Here is an 18,437-nt window from a genome sequence, read left to right on the forward strand (position 1 = left end):
CCTCATAACTTTTTGTCCACATAAGCTACCCATGCCCAATTTGCATCCTTTTTTTCCAACATCCTAGGGATTCTAGAGGTACCCAGAGTTTCTGGGTTCCCCTGAATGAGACCAAGAAATTAGCCAAAACACAGCAAAAATGATTTTTTGTGTTTGTTTTTTAAATGGGAATAAGGGCTACAGAAGAAGGCTTGTAGTTTTTCCCTGAAAAGGCTTGTAGTTTTTTCCCTCAACAAAGAGTTTGCGGTGCTAAAATAACCATCTTCCCAGCTTTCAGGAACAGGCAGACTTGAATCAGGAAACCACATTTTGCGACACAATTTTGGCATTTTACTGGGACAATCCCAATTTTTACTATTTTTTGTGCTTTTAGCCTCCTTACAGTTAGTGACAGAAATAGATGTGAAACTAATGCTGGATCCCGGAAAGCAAACATTTCTGAAAAGTAGACAAAATTCTAGGGGTCATTTGTGTAGATCCTGCAAGGTTTTCCTGGAGAAAATAACATCTGAAATAAAAAATATTGAAATTGAGGTGAAAAAAACAGCCATTTTTCTCCACGTTTTACTCTCTAACTTTTTCCTGCTATGTCATATTTTTGAAAGCAATATACCGTTATGTCTGCTGGACTCTTCTGGTTGCGGGGATATATAGGGCTTGTAGGTTCCTCAAGAACTGTAGGTAACCAGAGCCAATAAATGAGCTACACCTAGCAATGGGTTTTCATTGTATACCAGGTATACGGCAACTAATTTGCTGAAATAAAAAAGGTAAAAATAGGTATCAAGAAATCTTTGTATTTCCAAAATGCGCACAAGATAAGGTGTTGAGAAGCAGTGGTTATTTGCACATCTCTGAATTCCGGGGTCCCCATATTAGCATGTGAATTTCAGTGCATTTCTCAAATAGACGTCTTTTTTTACACACTTTCTTACATTTGGAAGGAAAAAATGTAGAGAAAGACAATGGGCAATAACACTTGTTCTTCTTTTCTGTGTTCCCCCAAGTCTCCCAATAAAAATGGTACCTCACTTGTGTGTATAGGCCTAGTGCCTGCAACAGGAAATTCCCCAAAACACTATGTGGAGACATCAAAGTTATCAAATACAAAACTACTTGTTTTTGCTGGGGGGTGAGGGGGGGTACACCTGCGTTTTTGGTCCTGGGCTCTGCAGCCATATAGGGAAAACTACCAAACCCAATCACTTCTGAATACTGGACATCCGAGGGAGTCCAGGGAGATGTGACTTACGTGGATCCCCCAGTGTTTTCTTACCCAGAATCCTCAGCAAACCTCAAATTTAGCTAAACAATCACATTTTTCCCACATTTCTGTGTGGGATCACCGCACCGGGACATATTTTCTACCACCCAACGTTCCCCCTCAGTCTCCCGGTAAAAATGATACCTCACTTGTGTAGGTGGGCCAAGTGCCTGTGACAGGGAAGAGCCAAAAACATGTCGAAATTGAGGGGGAACCAAAGTGAGTCCAAAAGGGCAGTTTGAAAAAAAATATTTAGGCTGACAAGTGGGGCAGAATTTTTAGCGGTATAGATGCGACAATACTGAGTGGTAGGAATTTTGTGGATTCCCACAGATTCCGGAAAGTTCCATCACAAAAATGTGGGAAAAATGGTTGATTTCCAGCAAAGTTGGAGGTTTGCAGGGCATTGTGGGTAAGAAAATAGTGCAGCTGCATGTGAAACACACCACCCTGGACTCAACCAGATTTTAATTTTTCAGATGAGTCTAGATCTTGTGGATTTTTCTACATGGCAGCGTCCCAAAGTCCAAAAAGTGCAGCCCTCACTATTCCAAGTGGGACGATTTTGAGAGTTAGACAAGCTTTCATGGCCCAAATGTAAAACCAAAACCCCAAATAATCAAATATCCTCCTGCTTGCCGTGGGATAAGATGTTGTAGTGTGTGGGGAGCGCTGAAAGACTGTTACTCCCTTCAGTTGGGGTGGGGGCATAACAATGCCAATACTGGTTGGTAGCCACACCCCACTTTAAAAAAAAAAAAAAATCCCTGGCATCTAGTAGGCTTCAACCCCACCCCCGGGAGTGGATCGGGGGTAATTGCCCCATCTGCCCACCGGTGGGCAGAACAACTTTGGCCCCATTTATTTGGGGTGGGGGTATGGCTATACCCCCACCCTCTTTTTTTTTTAAACAAAATCTTCCCTGGTTCCTGGTGGGCTTTCTTCCCCCCTTGGGGGCAGATGGGCCTTCCAAATATAGGCTGATCTGCCCAAGGGGGGCAGATATGGCCAACAGTAATTTGCCCCCATGGGAAGCGACCCTTGCCCAAGGGGCTGCTCCCCCAAACAAAACACACACATACACACACACCAATCACTGGTGCCTAAGTGGCTTATGCCCCACCTGGGGGCAGATCGGCCTAATAGAAATAGACCGATCTGGGTAGAAATGGCCTACATTTAAGAAACATAAAGCAAAAAAAGAATCCCTGGTGTTTACCCCCCCCAGGGGCATATCGGCCTAATTAGAGTAGGGGGGAACTGGCCCCCTAGGGGGGCAGAAATGTCCTTAAATTAATTTGCCTACCTGGGGAGTGACCCCTTGTTGAAGGGGTCGCTCCCCTCATGACATTAACATCAAAAAAATGAACTCCCTGGCGTCTAGTTGGCATTTCTGCTGCCCGATCGCTTCAGGATCGGGCAAAGAAGTGGAGTTATCTTCATCATCCACCTGGACCCCAAGGACTCCGTACACATATCAAACACCATTCATAAGAGAATAATTACCTGGCACAACCCATGCTGTTTTTATCCTTTATATTCCAATACATTCTGCCAGAATTGCTCACCAAATCAAGCATTCAAAGCCTTACTTCTGACCCGCTCTCCGACAGACCTGCAAGATAATTAATGGAGGACAACTCTCAGAAGTCTTCCATGTGAGTCCTGGGGTCTGCCAGGGTTGTTTGCTGGTATTTTCTCCCATAAGAGTGTACAACCACCTTTTTTATTACATCTTTTTATTAGGTATTTTTGTAAACAAAGACATTGCAAGCTTTTTTTCACCTTGTCTGAACTTGCCAGGCATCAAGCATTGCAAGTAAAGCATGCATTACAATTATTACTTAAGTGTCTAATGCAGCTGGAACTTCCTGATCGGTCAAATGTAGTAAGCAGACTTAAGCCTTAGTGAGACGTTTGGCTCACTTGAGACCAGCAACAAGTGTGTGGAATATATAAACAGAGTAAGAACCACAGAAGCTATGTTCAACAAATAAAGGACTGAGTAGGACAAACACTTCACTGTTTAGTAGAACATTAAGAGGAAAGCAGGCATGATGAGTAGGATGAGTGCAGGTAAGTTTGAGAGGGAAGCAACACAGGTCTAACATCTGAAATATGCATATATAATAATGTCATGTGGCATGACAGAAGGACCAAGGAAAGTGCACCACCACAGGTTTGCAGTTCTCTGAGCTGAGATGTAGAATGTTTGTTCTTTTTGTTTTTCTTTGTGGTTTGTTCCATAACACAATTTCATGTCCTTTTCACATTTTGTACACCATTTTAGATACAATTGTGACATGGACTGTGGAATATTGCATGAAAATGTACTTGAGGATTAACGTGTGAAGAAAGCAGCAGACACTTAGGGCCTCATTACGAGTTGGGCGGAGGGGATTACTCCGTCACAAACATGAAGGATATCTGGTCCGCTGTATTACAAGTTTCATAAGATATAATGGAACTTGTAATATGGTGGATGCAATATCAGTCACGTTTGTGATGGCATAATCCCTCAAACTCATAATGAGGCCCTTACTGTCTTGACCTATGCTCTGACCCTGCACTCAACCCTCTAAATGTGTCCACTGTCCACTGTGTAAGACCTTTGGCCATGGGCAGCAGGGTTTGGCCGTAGGCCCTCTTCTGTAACAAGGCCCTGCACCCACCCCTCCATGACCACCTTAAACCCTACTTGCTCAGAGTTCAGCCCTTCACAGCAAAGGCTGATCAAAGGGTGTAAAGGTCAATGATGTTCAGCGGCCATTTCTCTGCAATTGACCAACCTCACTGCACTTATCCTTTAGGTGAATCAAAGTAAAAAACAATGACATCTGCCAAATGTTCTTCACTTCTCAAATACCCAATTTCGTCTTGCATCTTTTGAAAGCTTACAAACCAAACAGATTTTTAAGAATCCAACCATTAATTTAGGTTTTTATGTTACTCCTTGTTCACGAAGCCCTACATCACACTGCCAGAGTCATTTGTTGATCTCATTAGTGCTTTCCACAGTGCTTTTTAACTATAAACAGCAATGTCATTTAATATGACATATCATAAGTGATGTAATATGAAAGGTCATAAGTACTACATGATGGGGCCCAAGTAATAGTTAGTTCCCTAAACTATAATGTGTATTTGAGTGGTTTTGAGGGTTTATCAATAGCTTGTATCTCATTCCAACACCTAAGTATAATGTCTCTTTAACCATTGTTTTTTCAATACACACGTGTCTATATATATTTACAAAAGAAGGGTACTGTGTATCCCATGCACCAAAAATACGCACTCCAAGGCTTGTTATCTGGGAAAGAAAATTTATTGGCAACGTATTGCGATCTCAGCTGAGATCCTCTTCACAGCAAGTACAACAAATGAGTGCAGCACCACCTCCACCCTTAAAAACTAATGAAATTCATCACAATAGAGATAGTTGAAAGACTCTTCCCCATTCTCCTAGAAAAAAGACTACATTCCATAAAAATAAGAATTATATTTTGCATCAGACAAAACAAAATATTATACAAAAAAGTATTACATTTCCTCCAAAAATTCAATTTATCCTTCAAATAGTGAATTCAAAATTTAAGGACTAGCTGGACTCAAGCATACTCATTAAACATCATAAAAAAACAGCTCAATTATAGCTCCTGTGTCATGATTGAAAAACTTGTTCAGAGCATATAAATATCCCATATTATTCATCCAAACTGGTATGTATTCCAAAAACTTCACAATCATTATGGCCCTATGGCCGTATAGGCCTCCTTACCAAATGCAAGCATAAAACAAATCAATAATCAATTGAAAACCTAACACCAAATTGTCAAAACTCAGTACACTCACAATAATATATAATGAGTGGAACACAGTGCACAAGAATATATCAGTTCATAACACAAATAGGATTCCATCATAATACACATGAAGTCACTTATGACTCTGGGTTTCTTGACAAAAAGATATTATCTGGAAACTGTGCTCACTCTCTTTGACTGTCAAAAATACTTTACTAAGATAACCTCTTGCCTGAAATCTACACAACATAGCATCCTCTTCTTTCTCAAAGGCATCAGTGGTGTTGCAATTCCGTCTAGCCCTGAGGAGTTCCCATAGGGGATACTCCACTTTAACTTAGATGATGGCTTTTTGCATGCAGCAAACCAATGCCGCTGTCTTTTTTCGATGAAGAGAAATCTGGACTTCACCTCCTTTGATCTCTACATGTATATCCAGAAAATCAATTATACTATCATGTATCTGATGTGTAAAAGATAGATTCAACTCATTGCGTGAAATAAATGACAGAAAGTCCTGCAAAAGACTCTTGGGACTATTGTTTGATGGATAAATTGAATCTGTGGAGGAAATGTAATAATTTTTGTATAATATTTTGTTTTGTCTGATGCAAAATGTAATTCTTATTTTTATAGAACGTAGTCTTTCTTGTAGGAGAATGGGGAAGAGTCTTTCTGCTATCCCTATTGGGATTAATTTCATTCGTTTTTAAGGTTGGTGGTGCACTCAATTTTGTACTGGCTGTGGAGAACATCTCAGTTAAGATCGAAATGTGTTGCCAAAAAAATTATCTTTCACGAATAACAAGCCATGGAGTGCAAGTTTTTGGGGCATGCGATAAGCGGCACCCTTCTTTCTTGGCGGCTGCCGGCATCCTCAACTCGCACCAATCCTGTCTTAGTGGATGTGGCCAGTAGATGCCGGATTTGACTTTATATATATATAAATATAGAGAGAGATAGGTAGATATTTGATTGATCTGTACATAGGTCTTCCCTGTTTTCTTAGCCATTCCAAATAACAGTACATTTTACTCATGCCTACAACCTGCCTGTTAAGTGTTATTGCCCCCTACTGAAAGTGATGTCACTGGTAAATAGCCTCTGTAAGAGGCATTTACTGTTAATCACCCAATCCTCAGTTACGGGCCAAAGCAGAAGGCGAGGGTGCATAAATAACAAAATGGCAATTAACTGTTGTTACCATACAGCAACATTTGAGCAGGAAGCCTATTAATGCCTTGTGCTGAAACACATCCCTTTACAGGCAGCAAAACATTGCAACTACCCATGTCTCCTTCTTACCCCTCATTAAGACTTAAACTGAATGTTGAGCGCAGGCAAGCAACAGTATTATTGCCCTCATTGTAAACTTTTTCATTGGCTTTGTTAATCGCACCTTTCCAAATCGGCGCTAATGGGTATTTATGCATGTATTTTTATTTCAAGGATGCTGTCACAATATGCACGCTTGGAATCGGAACAGCATTTGGAGAGTCAATTCTTGACAACACTCCCCGCCATGCTACCATTGTTACACGGGAGTATAGCGAGCTTCTCCGTATTGAGCAGAAGGACTTCAAAATACTATGGGAGGTAAGTCTAAAGCTTTTCTTGTTTTAGAACCTAAGTGCACAATGTGACCGAATATTTGTATTATCTTTAACACAGACGTATTTAAGTCAGTTAATTAATATATTTTTCATGATTACCAAAAATGTGCTTTGACAACCTGGTGGTGGTGAGCTCAGAGCCTAATGTTACAATAAAAGGTGAACAATGGGATCTTATATGCATATTTAATATGCAGTGGAGACTTTGTTCTACAGAGCAGGCAGATTTTAGGTGACATTTCTGGAGGATGAACAGCCTCGTTTCATTTTCTCCGATATTTTAAAAGCATGTACTTCCTCAGATTTTGTTCTAAAAATATGTAAATGTAAATTAGCACTTGTATAGCGCACTACTCACCCGTTAGGGTCTCAAGGCGCTGTACTCATACCGCTATGGAACCCCTCCTGGCTTTTTCCCTGTGAGGCGCCCACTCCTGAGCACCCCCAGGGTGAAGCCAGGCATCCAAGCGCTGTTGGGGCCGTTGTGGAGATTAAGCAAGCTATTGCCCAGAGTTGCAGAGTGGGACCCATGAATTAGATTAGGCACCGAGGCGAGAATTATCTGGTCAAGGGGAATTGAGCCCAAGACCTGCCGAAGCAGGACTTGAACCCTGGTCTTGAGCCAGATCTCTGCCTCAGAGTCTGCCGCTCTAACCATTGAGCCACACTTCTCCACTCATTCAGAGGTTGATGGCTGGCCGTCAAAGAGCAGGGGCAAAGGCCCCACAGTCCCAAACTAATTTACATGGTCTGGTGGCTCAGTGGATTCATGCATCCACTTCAGGGTCTGCATTTGATCTTAGGGTCACAGGTTCAAATCCAATAGGTTCTACTCAGCCTTTGAACACCCAAAGTCAATAGCTGGGTAACAATAAACATCCATTATGTATCAGTAGCACAGAGAGACTCCTGGGTTGATTTTGTACTCTACAAATACCCTGTTAGATTCTGGAAGGATACTTTTATGCACACTGTATCTTTACACATTTGTATCTCTTTCATCGGTGAGAAGAGCAACATTGTATTATTCTCACAATCCAGTTTGCCCCATTAAGTATTTTTTTACATTTTATAACTGATTGTATGCACTTCCCCATACTAAGCCCTCCACTCCTCCCTTCCTCCCAAATATATACACTACATGATTGTTACTAAGTCGGGTAATTTGTGTTTGTGGATCATTAAAAATTCAAGTGATCATACAAGTATCTAACATGAGTTGGCACAATAAATTGTATCATCTCCGCCCCATTTTTTTCACAGAACAACATAACGTTAACATTTTCTTTTTGCACTGGCATTTCTAGTAGAACTAGAGCATAATGACATTTTGTATGTAGTAACATACCCCATTAAATTCAGTACACACTGTTTTATCATGCCCCTGTTAAAAGTTATAATACTTGGCTCAACCTTATCAGGACATAACTGTCTTCATTTCTTCATAAAAGAAAATGTCAGCAGTGTAGATAGTGTCACCGTACTGCCACAGCTCCTAGGGACTTTTAGAAGAGCTACTGTAATCCCCCTGATAGAGGAAACTAAGCAAAGCTCATAAGAACCAGTCAATCTCTGTTGGTTTGCTCCTTTGTCATATAATATATAACCTATATATCTGGTCATTACATACAAAATAAAGATGAAATTGTGACTTTACAGTCATCAATATTGACCACCTATTATGTTAGCCACGGTTTTATAGAAAAACTATCGCTCAAAATCAAGGTTACATTTCTATTAAGTGCTTCCACCCTACAATGATACCCTGTTTTGTGCCATTCGTCTGGGTCAAAGTGTGCGTCAAGGAGGGACTCATCGCTTTGGGAAAATGTCACTGTTCAGGGCGTACTGTGTTCTGTGTCAGACAGGTCCAAGGTTTTGGCAGCTCAAGATCTTGTCCAGAAAATGTTACAGCTGCCTTGCTTTTATCTCATGCTGCTGTGAGCTTCCTTCTACGAGTATAGGATTTTTTTCTTAGAGAAAGATATCAGTAATTACTAAGATTCTAGGTCTATCAATTACTTTCACCACAAGACCAATAGAGGGCAGAGTCACCCCTATATCTGAAGCCAATCCAAGATGGATTAATTCCTTGCAGTTTGTCAGGAATTCCCAATCCAAGATGGCACTTTATTCCTTTTACTTCTGTCACTTCCTGTCTAGATCATTTAAAGGGAGGCCTGACCTTGAGAAGGATGCATGGCATCAAATGCACAGAGTATTGATCACTACTTTCATCACCCCCTTGTTATTGATTATCACCTCTATTTTTGTATTTCAAATTGATTGTCTCTGTGAAACTTTAACATCCTTTGTTAGTGAGATGGCATAGTGGCTACAGTAAGGAGTCACTCATTCATCTGGCAGTCTAAGAAGCGTAAGAAAGTGTATACATTCCATCTGACCCTTGGCGCTTTGTAACATAAATTAGGACACTTAATACAATGCTGGTTCTCTGCCAATCCCAAAACATTCTCAAATTTTGCAAATTAGGCAGATGCACAAAACATATATATTTGCCTACAATGGCACAATTTTTGTGTTCATTCAGACCCTAGCTACCTGTTCTCCGCTTAGTGTCAAGTGAAATGGGTGAGACTAGCAGCAATATTACAGTATCTTTCTAGGGCGAAGATGGAGCAGTACCTATTGGGCCAGTTTTCATTATTGAATAATGTGCAATTACGGTTTTAATTAAACAAAAATATTTACACTTACAAAATTGTGAATTGGTTTTGCACAGTGGACATAAAAAGGAATGGGAGAATCTGCTTTCTCTCACATGTAGTCCCTCTTTCACATATATGTCAATTGGCCATAAGTGAGAGGTAGGGGTCATATCCTTTTGGTCACAAATTTCCATAAAAAATGTAAAACTATTGTGGTACCCTCTTAAAGTGTTCATTTTGTCCATGGCAATACAATGAAAATGTAAAGTTTAGTATTTAAATGTGAAATGACCATCATAACAACTTTGAAATGCATAGATAGATAGATAGATAGATAGATAGATAGATAGATAGATAGATAGATAGATAGATAGATAGATCAGAACCTTACATTATAAGTGGCACAAAGTTTGTCCTCCTCTAACCATCATTGTTGGAACTCGGTATGGCAGCAGGACTCAGAGATCTTCCTCACCTAGCAGTTTGCCTAGAATGCGTTACAAAATAAGGTGGCCTTGAAGTATCCATAAGGAGACACGCTGTTCTTCATAAAACCTTCAAACAAGTCACTCTTGCCTTTAGTACTTTGCTGACAGTCTCCCCAGAGAAGCGGTCCTCACCCTGTTACCACGACAAACACCCTGTTGACAGAGGCAAATCCAAATGTAGGACATATTAGGCCCAAGTTTAGCAACACTTAGAGTGTGGAGATATGTTTAGTGCAATATCATTTACTTGTTCAACAAAAGAGTTCTGCCCCCACCTGCCACCAGGTGCGTGGCTTGGTCAGTGAAGTTGGGGGGTCTGAGCTTCAGGCTGGCATATAATGTTTAAATACAATATACGATAAGCAGGGTGCATGAAAGGGGCCAAAGGGGCAGTGGAAATGAGAGAGAGGAATGAGGATTGGTAGGAGCACTGTGAGAGAAAACAATATTTTGTAAAATAATCTACATTTTTGAAGACATTCTAGTTCGAGAGGGAGAGAGTGTATGTGTGTTTTTGTCTGTGTGTATGTAAAAATTCCTGGTCAAACCGGACAGACATCTCACCCTACCCGACTGAGAACACCTGAACCCAACTATTTATCAGAAAATGCATTTATCAGTGGGGAGAGGGTAAATACCCCATACACCCACCTGAAGCTACTTCCCGGCCAATCACATGCTTTTCACTCCCCTCACCTCTATGTTCCTTGCCCTGCTGCCCATGTTAATTTTTATTTGAAGGACCGGCAGCTGCAGATTGCTGACAGGCCACTTGCTTAGTTTTTGCATGAAAGAACATAAAAGAAAGAGACCCCTCAAACCACCAAGGGTACAGGGTCAAGAAGACAGGACAGCACTAGAATTCCCCTAGATGGGAAATTAAACTGAGTAAATTGCAGACTGTGGAAAAAAATGAAAACAAACTCATATACAAAAATAAAACAAAATTATTGACCCTACTCGCATATAATTCATAATGCATACAAGACAATAAACATGAGACACAACAATGACTAAAAATTACATTTAAAGCACCCATTTTCCATTAAGTATACAGAAGATGAATAAGAGTCCCAGGGTATGTTCAAATTCTTCTTCTTTATTATTTCTTCATTTTCGCTCTAGCCAAGCCAACACGTGTTTCGTCTGGGTTCTATCTCCCCTTTACTTCCTCAGGACTTCTAAGGCTGTCAACAGTATATACAGTAATATATAAAAGTATCTATTATATCTCTTCTTGTTCTCTATTTCTGTTTCCTATATAAGTATAAATGTAAAACTTTACAAAAATACACACAAACTGATTATGTAGTACCTGGTGCAAATCATATAAAATAGTGCTCAACACATATTGCTGTGAAGGCCTTATTATTCTCCCATATACTAAGATCAAAGTCCTTAGTGTCGTATTAAAGCTCCATGTGTTCCAAAACATGCACACACAGGTGAAGTCCCTCAACCCACCTATTTAGTGTCAAACTTTTTTAGTGCTCCTCATATTTAATTTGCTCTGAATACAATTATACCTGCTCCAATGAAACTTCCAGATTCTGTTTTCTCTATACGATCAATTCCATCATAAATTCAATTGCTCCTGTTCCAATACCATGCCTGTATAATAGCCAATCGAGTTACTTTAATAAATTATTATCTCCACTCTTTGAAGATTAATTTTAATTCTACCTTTTGTCATTTTTCACTTGCTTACTTCCTTATAAATTTGTTGTCTTAGTATTATTAATACCAGTCTGGATGCAAGCTTTCAAGCGTATCCTGTAATGTAAAATCAAAAGCCTCAAGAAATAGGCATAAGCGTAGGCCTCAAAATCTATAACAAGCGCTTCGTTATATCGCTTCATATTATATATCAAACTCACCTCAATATAAATATCTTCTGTGTCTGTTAGCCCCGCGAGTATGCGTAAAGTACATCAAACTGAGTACGCCTCTCCCCGCTCTTTAAGTAGCCCCTCCTTCATAGTATTCAACAAAGAGAGAGGACTTAATCATTCATTACACCTTCGTCAGGGGTCTCCCAATGGAGTCCTTTTCCTATTCGCCGCTCATAGAGATAGAAAGAGGACTATCTCTATTCCAGTCTGTGTGCTATTGAACCCAACTCACTATCTATACTTCTGTAGATAGAATTGGTAAATCGGATAATACCGTACTGCGAACGCACTTATTTTTGTTATTATTCCCATTTAAAGTAATATCTGTGTTCATAGACAATCGTCTCTTATTCACAGTGAAAAACGAGCATCATTATTAAATTACTGTAAAAACAAATCGCCATTAGATCTACAAATATACTATATGTGGATATCTAGCAAATGTTATTAATACACCTAACTCTTATGTTTACAGTAATTATCTACTATCAAATCTCTTGTCCCCCATGCACAAAAGGTATCAATATATATATCTCATGTTATACTTTATATAATGATATCTTTTTTTATGCTCAATCTACATAACTTATATTGAGTTCTCATTCTCCCTGTGTGTGCATAATTGTGTTACATACATCACCACTGGTATACACATATACATTATCTATCACCTATAAAATATTCCAATTCATAGTCTGAATTCAGTCCACATTCTACTGCTCGTAATCTCATTATCCACATGGACTCCTTCCTCCTTAATGATAACTCCCTATTTATTCCTCGCGGACCTATCTTGATATGCTCAGAACCAAAGAATTTAAACTCTTTATGTACATTTTGTGCGCTACACCCCCTTACATGTATTGCTGTTGGATATCTTTCATCATCTTGTCTTGTGACTCTCCAATGTGCTCCAATTCTAGCCTTAAGTGGACAAATTGTACTGCCAACATAAATCCGTTCACATTTGCAAATCAGCATATATATTACGTACATGGTATTACAATACAATTTCTGTATGTCTGTATTTAATATATCTTATTATCAACTCCACAAAAGTCTTTCTTTGCTTGAAATGCATGCTCCAAAACTGCCACATTTATAGAATCCTTTATTATGTGTATCTAACCAGTTTGTATCTGATGATTTGTTAGGACATAAGAAGCTACTCAATGTTTTCCCTTTACGGTAAGTAGCTATTGGTTTCCTGCCAATATGTTTTCTCAATATCTGATCCTGTGCAAGGATCTGCCAATATTTACTCATACTTTTCAGTAGTGTAGCTGAGTTATCTGTGTAATCCAGAATTACTCTTATTTGATCTTCTTTATCTCTCCATTTTTTCTTTGTTGTCGATCCCAATGTTTGTTGCCGAGAAATACAAAATGCTTTTTTCAAAGACTTTTTCACCATCTCTTCCTTATAGCCTCTAGCTAAAAAACATTTCTTCATATCATGTAAACATTCATGGAAATCTTTATCTCTACTGCAGTTTCTTCTTGCTCTTATCTCTCCATATGGTATTGCTTCTAATTGACATCCAGGATGTGCACTTGTAGCATACAGTATTCAATTACAAGATGTTGGTTTCCTATGTAGTTTACATTCAATCCTAATATTAACCACTTATAATTCATCGTCTAGAAATTCTATGTGTTGTACTATAGTGAAAAGTAAATTTCATGTTCACCTCATTACTATTCAGATAGTCACAAAATGTTTTTAATTTCTCCAGAGTCCCTGTCCATATCATAAAACAATCATCTATATATCTCCCCCAATATAGGATATATGTATGCCAGTCTACTGCTCCATGTCCCCATATCCAGGTCTCCTCAAACCAGCCTATGAGGAAGAAATTCCCGACCCCATCGCAACTCCTTGCTTTTGTCTGAACCATTCTCCATTGAATAGAAAATAATTGTGATTAAGAATAAAATGCATCATTTCTATTAACATATCTGTGTGATCCAATAGACTAGCTGACCTCTTGTTTAGCATATGTTTAATAGCATTAATTCCTGCTTCATGTCTCATACTAGTATATAGAGCCTCCACATCTAATGTCACCATGTACATATTTGGTTCCCAATACATATCTACAAGCATGTTCAACAAATGTTTAGTATCTTTGATATATGATGGAAGATTCGCTACCAGTGGTTGTAGAAATGTATCTACAAATTCTAATATTTTTTTTGTGGACCCTCCTATTCCTGATACTATCAGTCTCCCTGGGGGATATGAAAGATTCTTATGTATTTTTGGTAAAGTATAAAAACAAGGATATTTAGGACGGTCAACCCGTAAGTATTTGTACTCATCCTCATCTAATATATGTTTCTCAAACCATGTTTTTAACATCCTATTAATATTACTTGTTAGATTCGTAATAGGATTGTATTTCAATCTCTCATAACAAGCCACGATTTCAATTGTGTGTAGATATCTTTGTCATAGTCACATCGATTCATAATCACCACATTTCCTCCTTTATCTGCTCTCTTTATAATTATAGCATTATCTCTTTTAAGAGTTTTAAAAGCCATTTATTCTTTGTAGTTCAAATATATTTTCTCCTTGTCTGAGACATTGTTGTCAGTTTTTTGTCTAAAACCTCACTGACCAATTTATAGAAAACATCTATATTGTTATCCATGGATAATTTGGGTATCCATGGGGATGTTTGTCTAAGACCACTACTCACATGTACGTCAGATATTATATTTAAATCCTGTAATACTCTAGAGGTAGTAACTGGAAAATCCTCATAATCTGTAATAGACATAAGAGCTACTGTATCCCTAATATCTTGTATATATAATACATTAAGTATTCCGTTGGGAAACTCCAGACAAAGGTGTAATGAATGAGGAAGTCCTCTCTCTTTGTTGAATACTATGAAGGAGGGGCTACATAAGGAGCGGGGAGAGGTGTACTCAGTTTGATGCACTTTACATGTACTTGCGGGGCTAAAAGACACAGAAGAGATTTATTTTGAGGTGAGTTTGATATATATTATGAAGCGATATAACAAAGCGCTTGTTATAGATTTTGAGGCCTACGCTTATGCCTACTTCTTGAGGATTTCGATTTTATGTAACAGGATACGCTTGAAAGCTGGCATCCAGACTGGTATTAATAATACTAAGACAACAAATTGATAAGGAGGTAAGCAATGACAAAAGGTAGAATTAGAATTAATCTTCAAAGAGTGGAGATAATAATTTATTAAACTAACTCGATTGGCTATTATATAGGCATGATATTGGAACAGGAGCAATTGAATTTATGATATAATTGATTGTATAGAGAAAACAGAATCTGGAAGTTTCGTTGGAGCAGGTATAATTGTATTCAGAGCGAATTAAATATTAGGAGCACTAAAAATATTGACACTAAATAGGTGGTTTGAGGGACTTCACCTGTGTGTGCATGTTTTGGAACACATGAAGCTTTAATACGACACTAAGGACTTTGATCTTAGTATATAGGAGAATAATAAGGTATTCACAGCAATTTGTGTTGAGCACTATTTTATATGATTTCCACCAGGTACCACATAATCAGATTGTGTGTATTATTGTGTAGTTTTACATTTGTACTTATATAGGAAACAGAAATAGAGAACAATAAGAGATATAATAGATACTTTTATATATTTCTGTATATACTGTTGAGAGCCTTAGAAGTCCTGAGGAAGTCAAGGGGAGATATAAACCAGACAAAACACGTGTTGGCTTGGCTGGAGTGAAAATGAAGAAATAATAAAGAAGAAGAATTTGAACATACCCTGGGACTCTTATTCATCTTCTGTATACTTAATGGAATCCAAGTGCTTTAAATGTTGTTTTATATGTTGAGAACGATCTTAGGATTGTTTTTGTACAAGGATTATACTTATGGTGAGCGCCTTGTCCACTTAACGCCACCCCTTCATAGTAGTTAGATCACGACTAAAAATGAATCGCATCAAGATAAACATTTGCAAGTACCTGCACTTTCCATCACACATTATCTAATGTTTAATCAATATATATATTTTAGATTTAAAAATACAAATGTGGCAAGGAACGTGCCAGTTATACTTGCTGAAGCATTTCGGTGTGTAAAATTAATAATGACCCTCTTCTCTAGGACCAAATAAAAAAAAAAAAATGTAATCCTATGCTTTGTAGATTTCACAGTTTTTTGCACTTCACGCAATTGTGTTTCACTTTTTATATTTTAATTTGCCATTCTAACGTAGCCGTTTGTCAGGTTAGAATGCTAAATTAAAAAGGCTATAATGTGTCACAACACATGCACACATACGTGTCATGATGCTTGCTTGTGCTTTCATAACGACACACTTGGGCACACATCTCCGGACACCTTGGAATGGCTTTTATTTAGTACAAACCCATTACAAACTTGCTGGTCTTGCATACGCATGAGTCTTTATAAATGCGTAGTCATGCAATTTAGCACAGCCTTTTAGAACTGAGACTTTGCCAGTGCTTATTCTCTTTGTCAGTATTTTCAAATCTTTCTCTTCCTCCTTGTTTCTTTCTTTTCTGCCTTTCTCTTTCTTGCTCTTGGTCAATGCCTGATGAAGAGCAAGACGTTCCAGCCCCCAAAAATGAGCCTAAGCACTGCTTACATGTGTACAAGGTGACTGTCCCCACTTCCAATATTTGGATCAATAACACAACTGTATTGTTAGTTGAAATGTCAGAGCCAGTGGGCCTTGGGTTTCATTTGCCACGAGGCATACATCATGAGATGCAATCTGCCTTGACATTTACCCACTACAACAATCAACACCATTATTTCTATTTTTATTTGTGATGTGATGGATTTAATGGGCAAAAAGAGCTCAGTGCCCTGATTTCTTAACATGAGCCCAATCAGGATTCGTTGGCATTCAGCAGTTTGACTAAAAGGGAAGGGTTAAAGTAGAAGGGAAACCCACCCCTGACACTGAGAGCCTTGATTCCTTACACAGTTTGCATCTATCCATAGTGCTAATACAAATCTAAATAGCAGTTTTGGTTTTTAATAGCTGGCACCGTCCATTAATGCCTGCTAGTATGCTCTGCCTCTCTTGCGTGCAAAATTGCTTTGAAGCCATACTTCATATACAGGTGTTGTATCAAAGAAAGCCTAATAAATTGAGAGCAATGTGCATATTGTTATTGTTTCACGAAAGGAGCTTCCGGTTCTGGTTTTAGGAGGCTGAATGTGTACAAAGCATCTCAGAAGCTTTTGTGGGGCCGGGAGCTAAATATTTTCTGGGGTCCTTATGGGTTCCCAAAGTTGTGACCTGTAATTGGGACCATATAATGATGTGCAGAATTAGCAACACGATAAAGGAAGAGGCCAGGGCTGTTTTTGATTATTAAAATAAATATTGAAACACATGTGTGGGGAGAACATTAAGGGCAGTGTCTAGGCAAAGAGCCCCGGCTTCTCTCCTTTGTGATTCACCTGACTAGGGTGAATGATGCCATATCCTCATTAGTCATTCTAACATATTGCACATGCCTTGGAGGTTAACGTTCAGACTCTGTTGCCTGACACCACTGGCGTAACAATAGCCCGGGCAGCGCAAAGGGCCCCTTGAGCTCCAGGGTCCCCCCTCACCACAGCATACAGTGCATGGGTGGTGGGATTCTGGCCTGAGAGCTTCTGTCTGTGTTGGGTCTCCTCCTTTATGTACTTTGCAGGTGGGCCCCTTCAAGTTTTGTTACGCCACTGCATGTCACGTCTCTGCAACATTAGTGCAGTATGGGGAACATGCCAAGATAGGTCAGTCAAATGCCCATTGGTGCTATAGGGAAATTCAGACATGCATCCATTTTTTGGTAACCACGTATTGATCCCACCTGACATGTATCAAATTCTGCCCTAGATCTACTTGCTGTTTCAAGGCATCTGAAGCCTGTCAGACTAGGCCAGCTCTTTTTGGTAACACACAGTTTTACAGAAATTGTTTCTAAATGTGAAAAACAATTTTTGTATCATGGTTTCAAACCCTTATAGCCTTTTAAAATCACAAGTATCAAGACTTGATGCACTAAGTGGTTTTGCGGTCACAAAGTCTACAATTCACAATATCACAGGCTTTTCAAACACGCTGGTCGTAAAAAGCCTTTCCGACTCACTTTGTGACTTCAAGCAATTCTGATTAGAGAGGTGTGTAAAGGGGCATTGCTATTGCCAGAATGCCTACTTTGATTTTTGATTTCAGTTCTCACTTCAGTTAAGGGTCAAGTGCTGGAATAATAAAACCACAAAGCAGTCATTCTGCAAATGTGAATATAGATATGAAGGCCTGCTTTCCGTCGCTGGGCTAAGTCGATAGGTGCTGGAATTAGGTGTTCAGGGGGGTACTGCAGCACCGACCCCGATAACCATGCTGGAGTTCCAAAGGTGAATGAGATTAGAAGATGACTTTACTTTTTGTTTTTTTTAATCCTATTTTCTGTGTGTTTAAACAGCAAGATCAAATGCTAAGCTAGTCCTCTGACAAATTCTGCTTATGCTTTTGACATGGGGACTGGTGTTTACTTTACTTTCTCTTACTGCACATTGTGAGATTTTTGTAAAGAGAACTATGTGACAACCTTGCTGTTGTGAAGGGAAAGATTATAGGATGTCATTTTCTTTTACCACAAAACAAATATGAATACCTATAAATGAACTGTACAAATATTTCTAAATAAA

At 38.9% G+C, this 18,437-nt stretch overlaps 1 protein-coding gene across 2 annotated transcripts in view; it reads left to right on the plus strand.

Moving 5' to 3' along the window:
- RAPGEF4 (Rap guanine nucleotide exchange factor 4) overlaps positions 1 to 18,437 on the plus strand; it is a 942,686-nt gene that overhangs the window by 196,935 nt on the left and 727,314 nt on the right. For both annotated transcript variants that reach the window (XM_069225351.1, XM_069225352.1), the window contains exon 4: positions 6,517 to 6,663. In XM_069225351.1, the coding sequence (XP_069081452.1) occupies positions 6,517 to 6,663 (147 nt within the window). The remainder of the gene's footprint in view (positions 1 to 6,516; positions 6,664 to 18,437) is intronic.

This window comes from Pleurodeles waltl, chromosome 3_1, assembly GCF_031143425.1.
Source record: "Pleurodeles waltl isolate 20211129_DDA chromosome 3_1, aPleWal1.hap1.20221129, whole genome shotgun sequence".
Classification (NCBI taxonomy): domain Eukaryota; kingdom Metazoa; phylum Chordata; class Amphibia; order Caudata; family Salamandridae; genus Pleurodeles; species Pleurodeles waltl.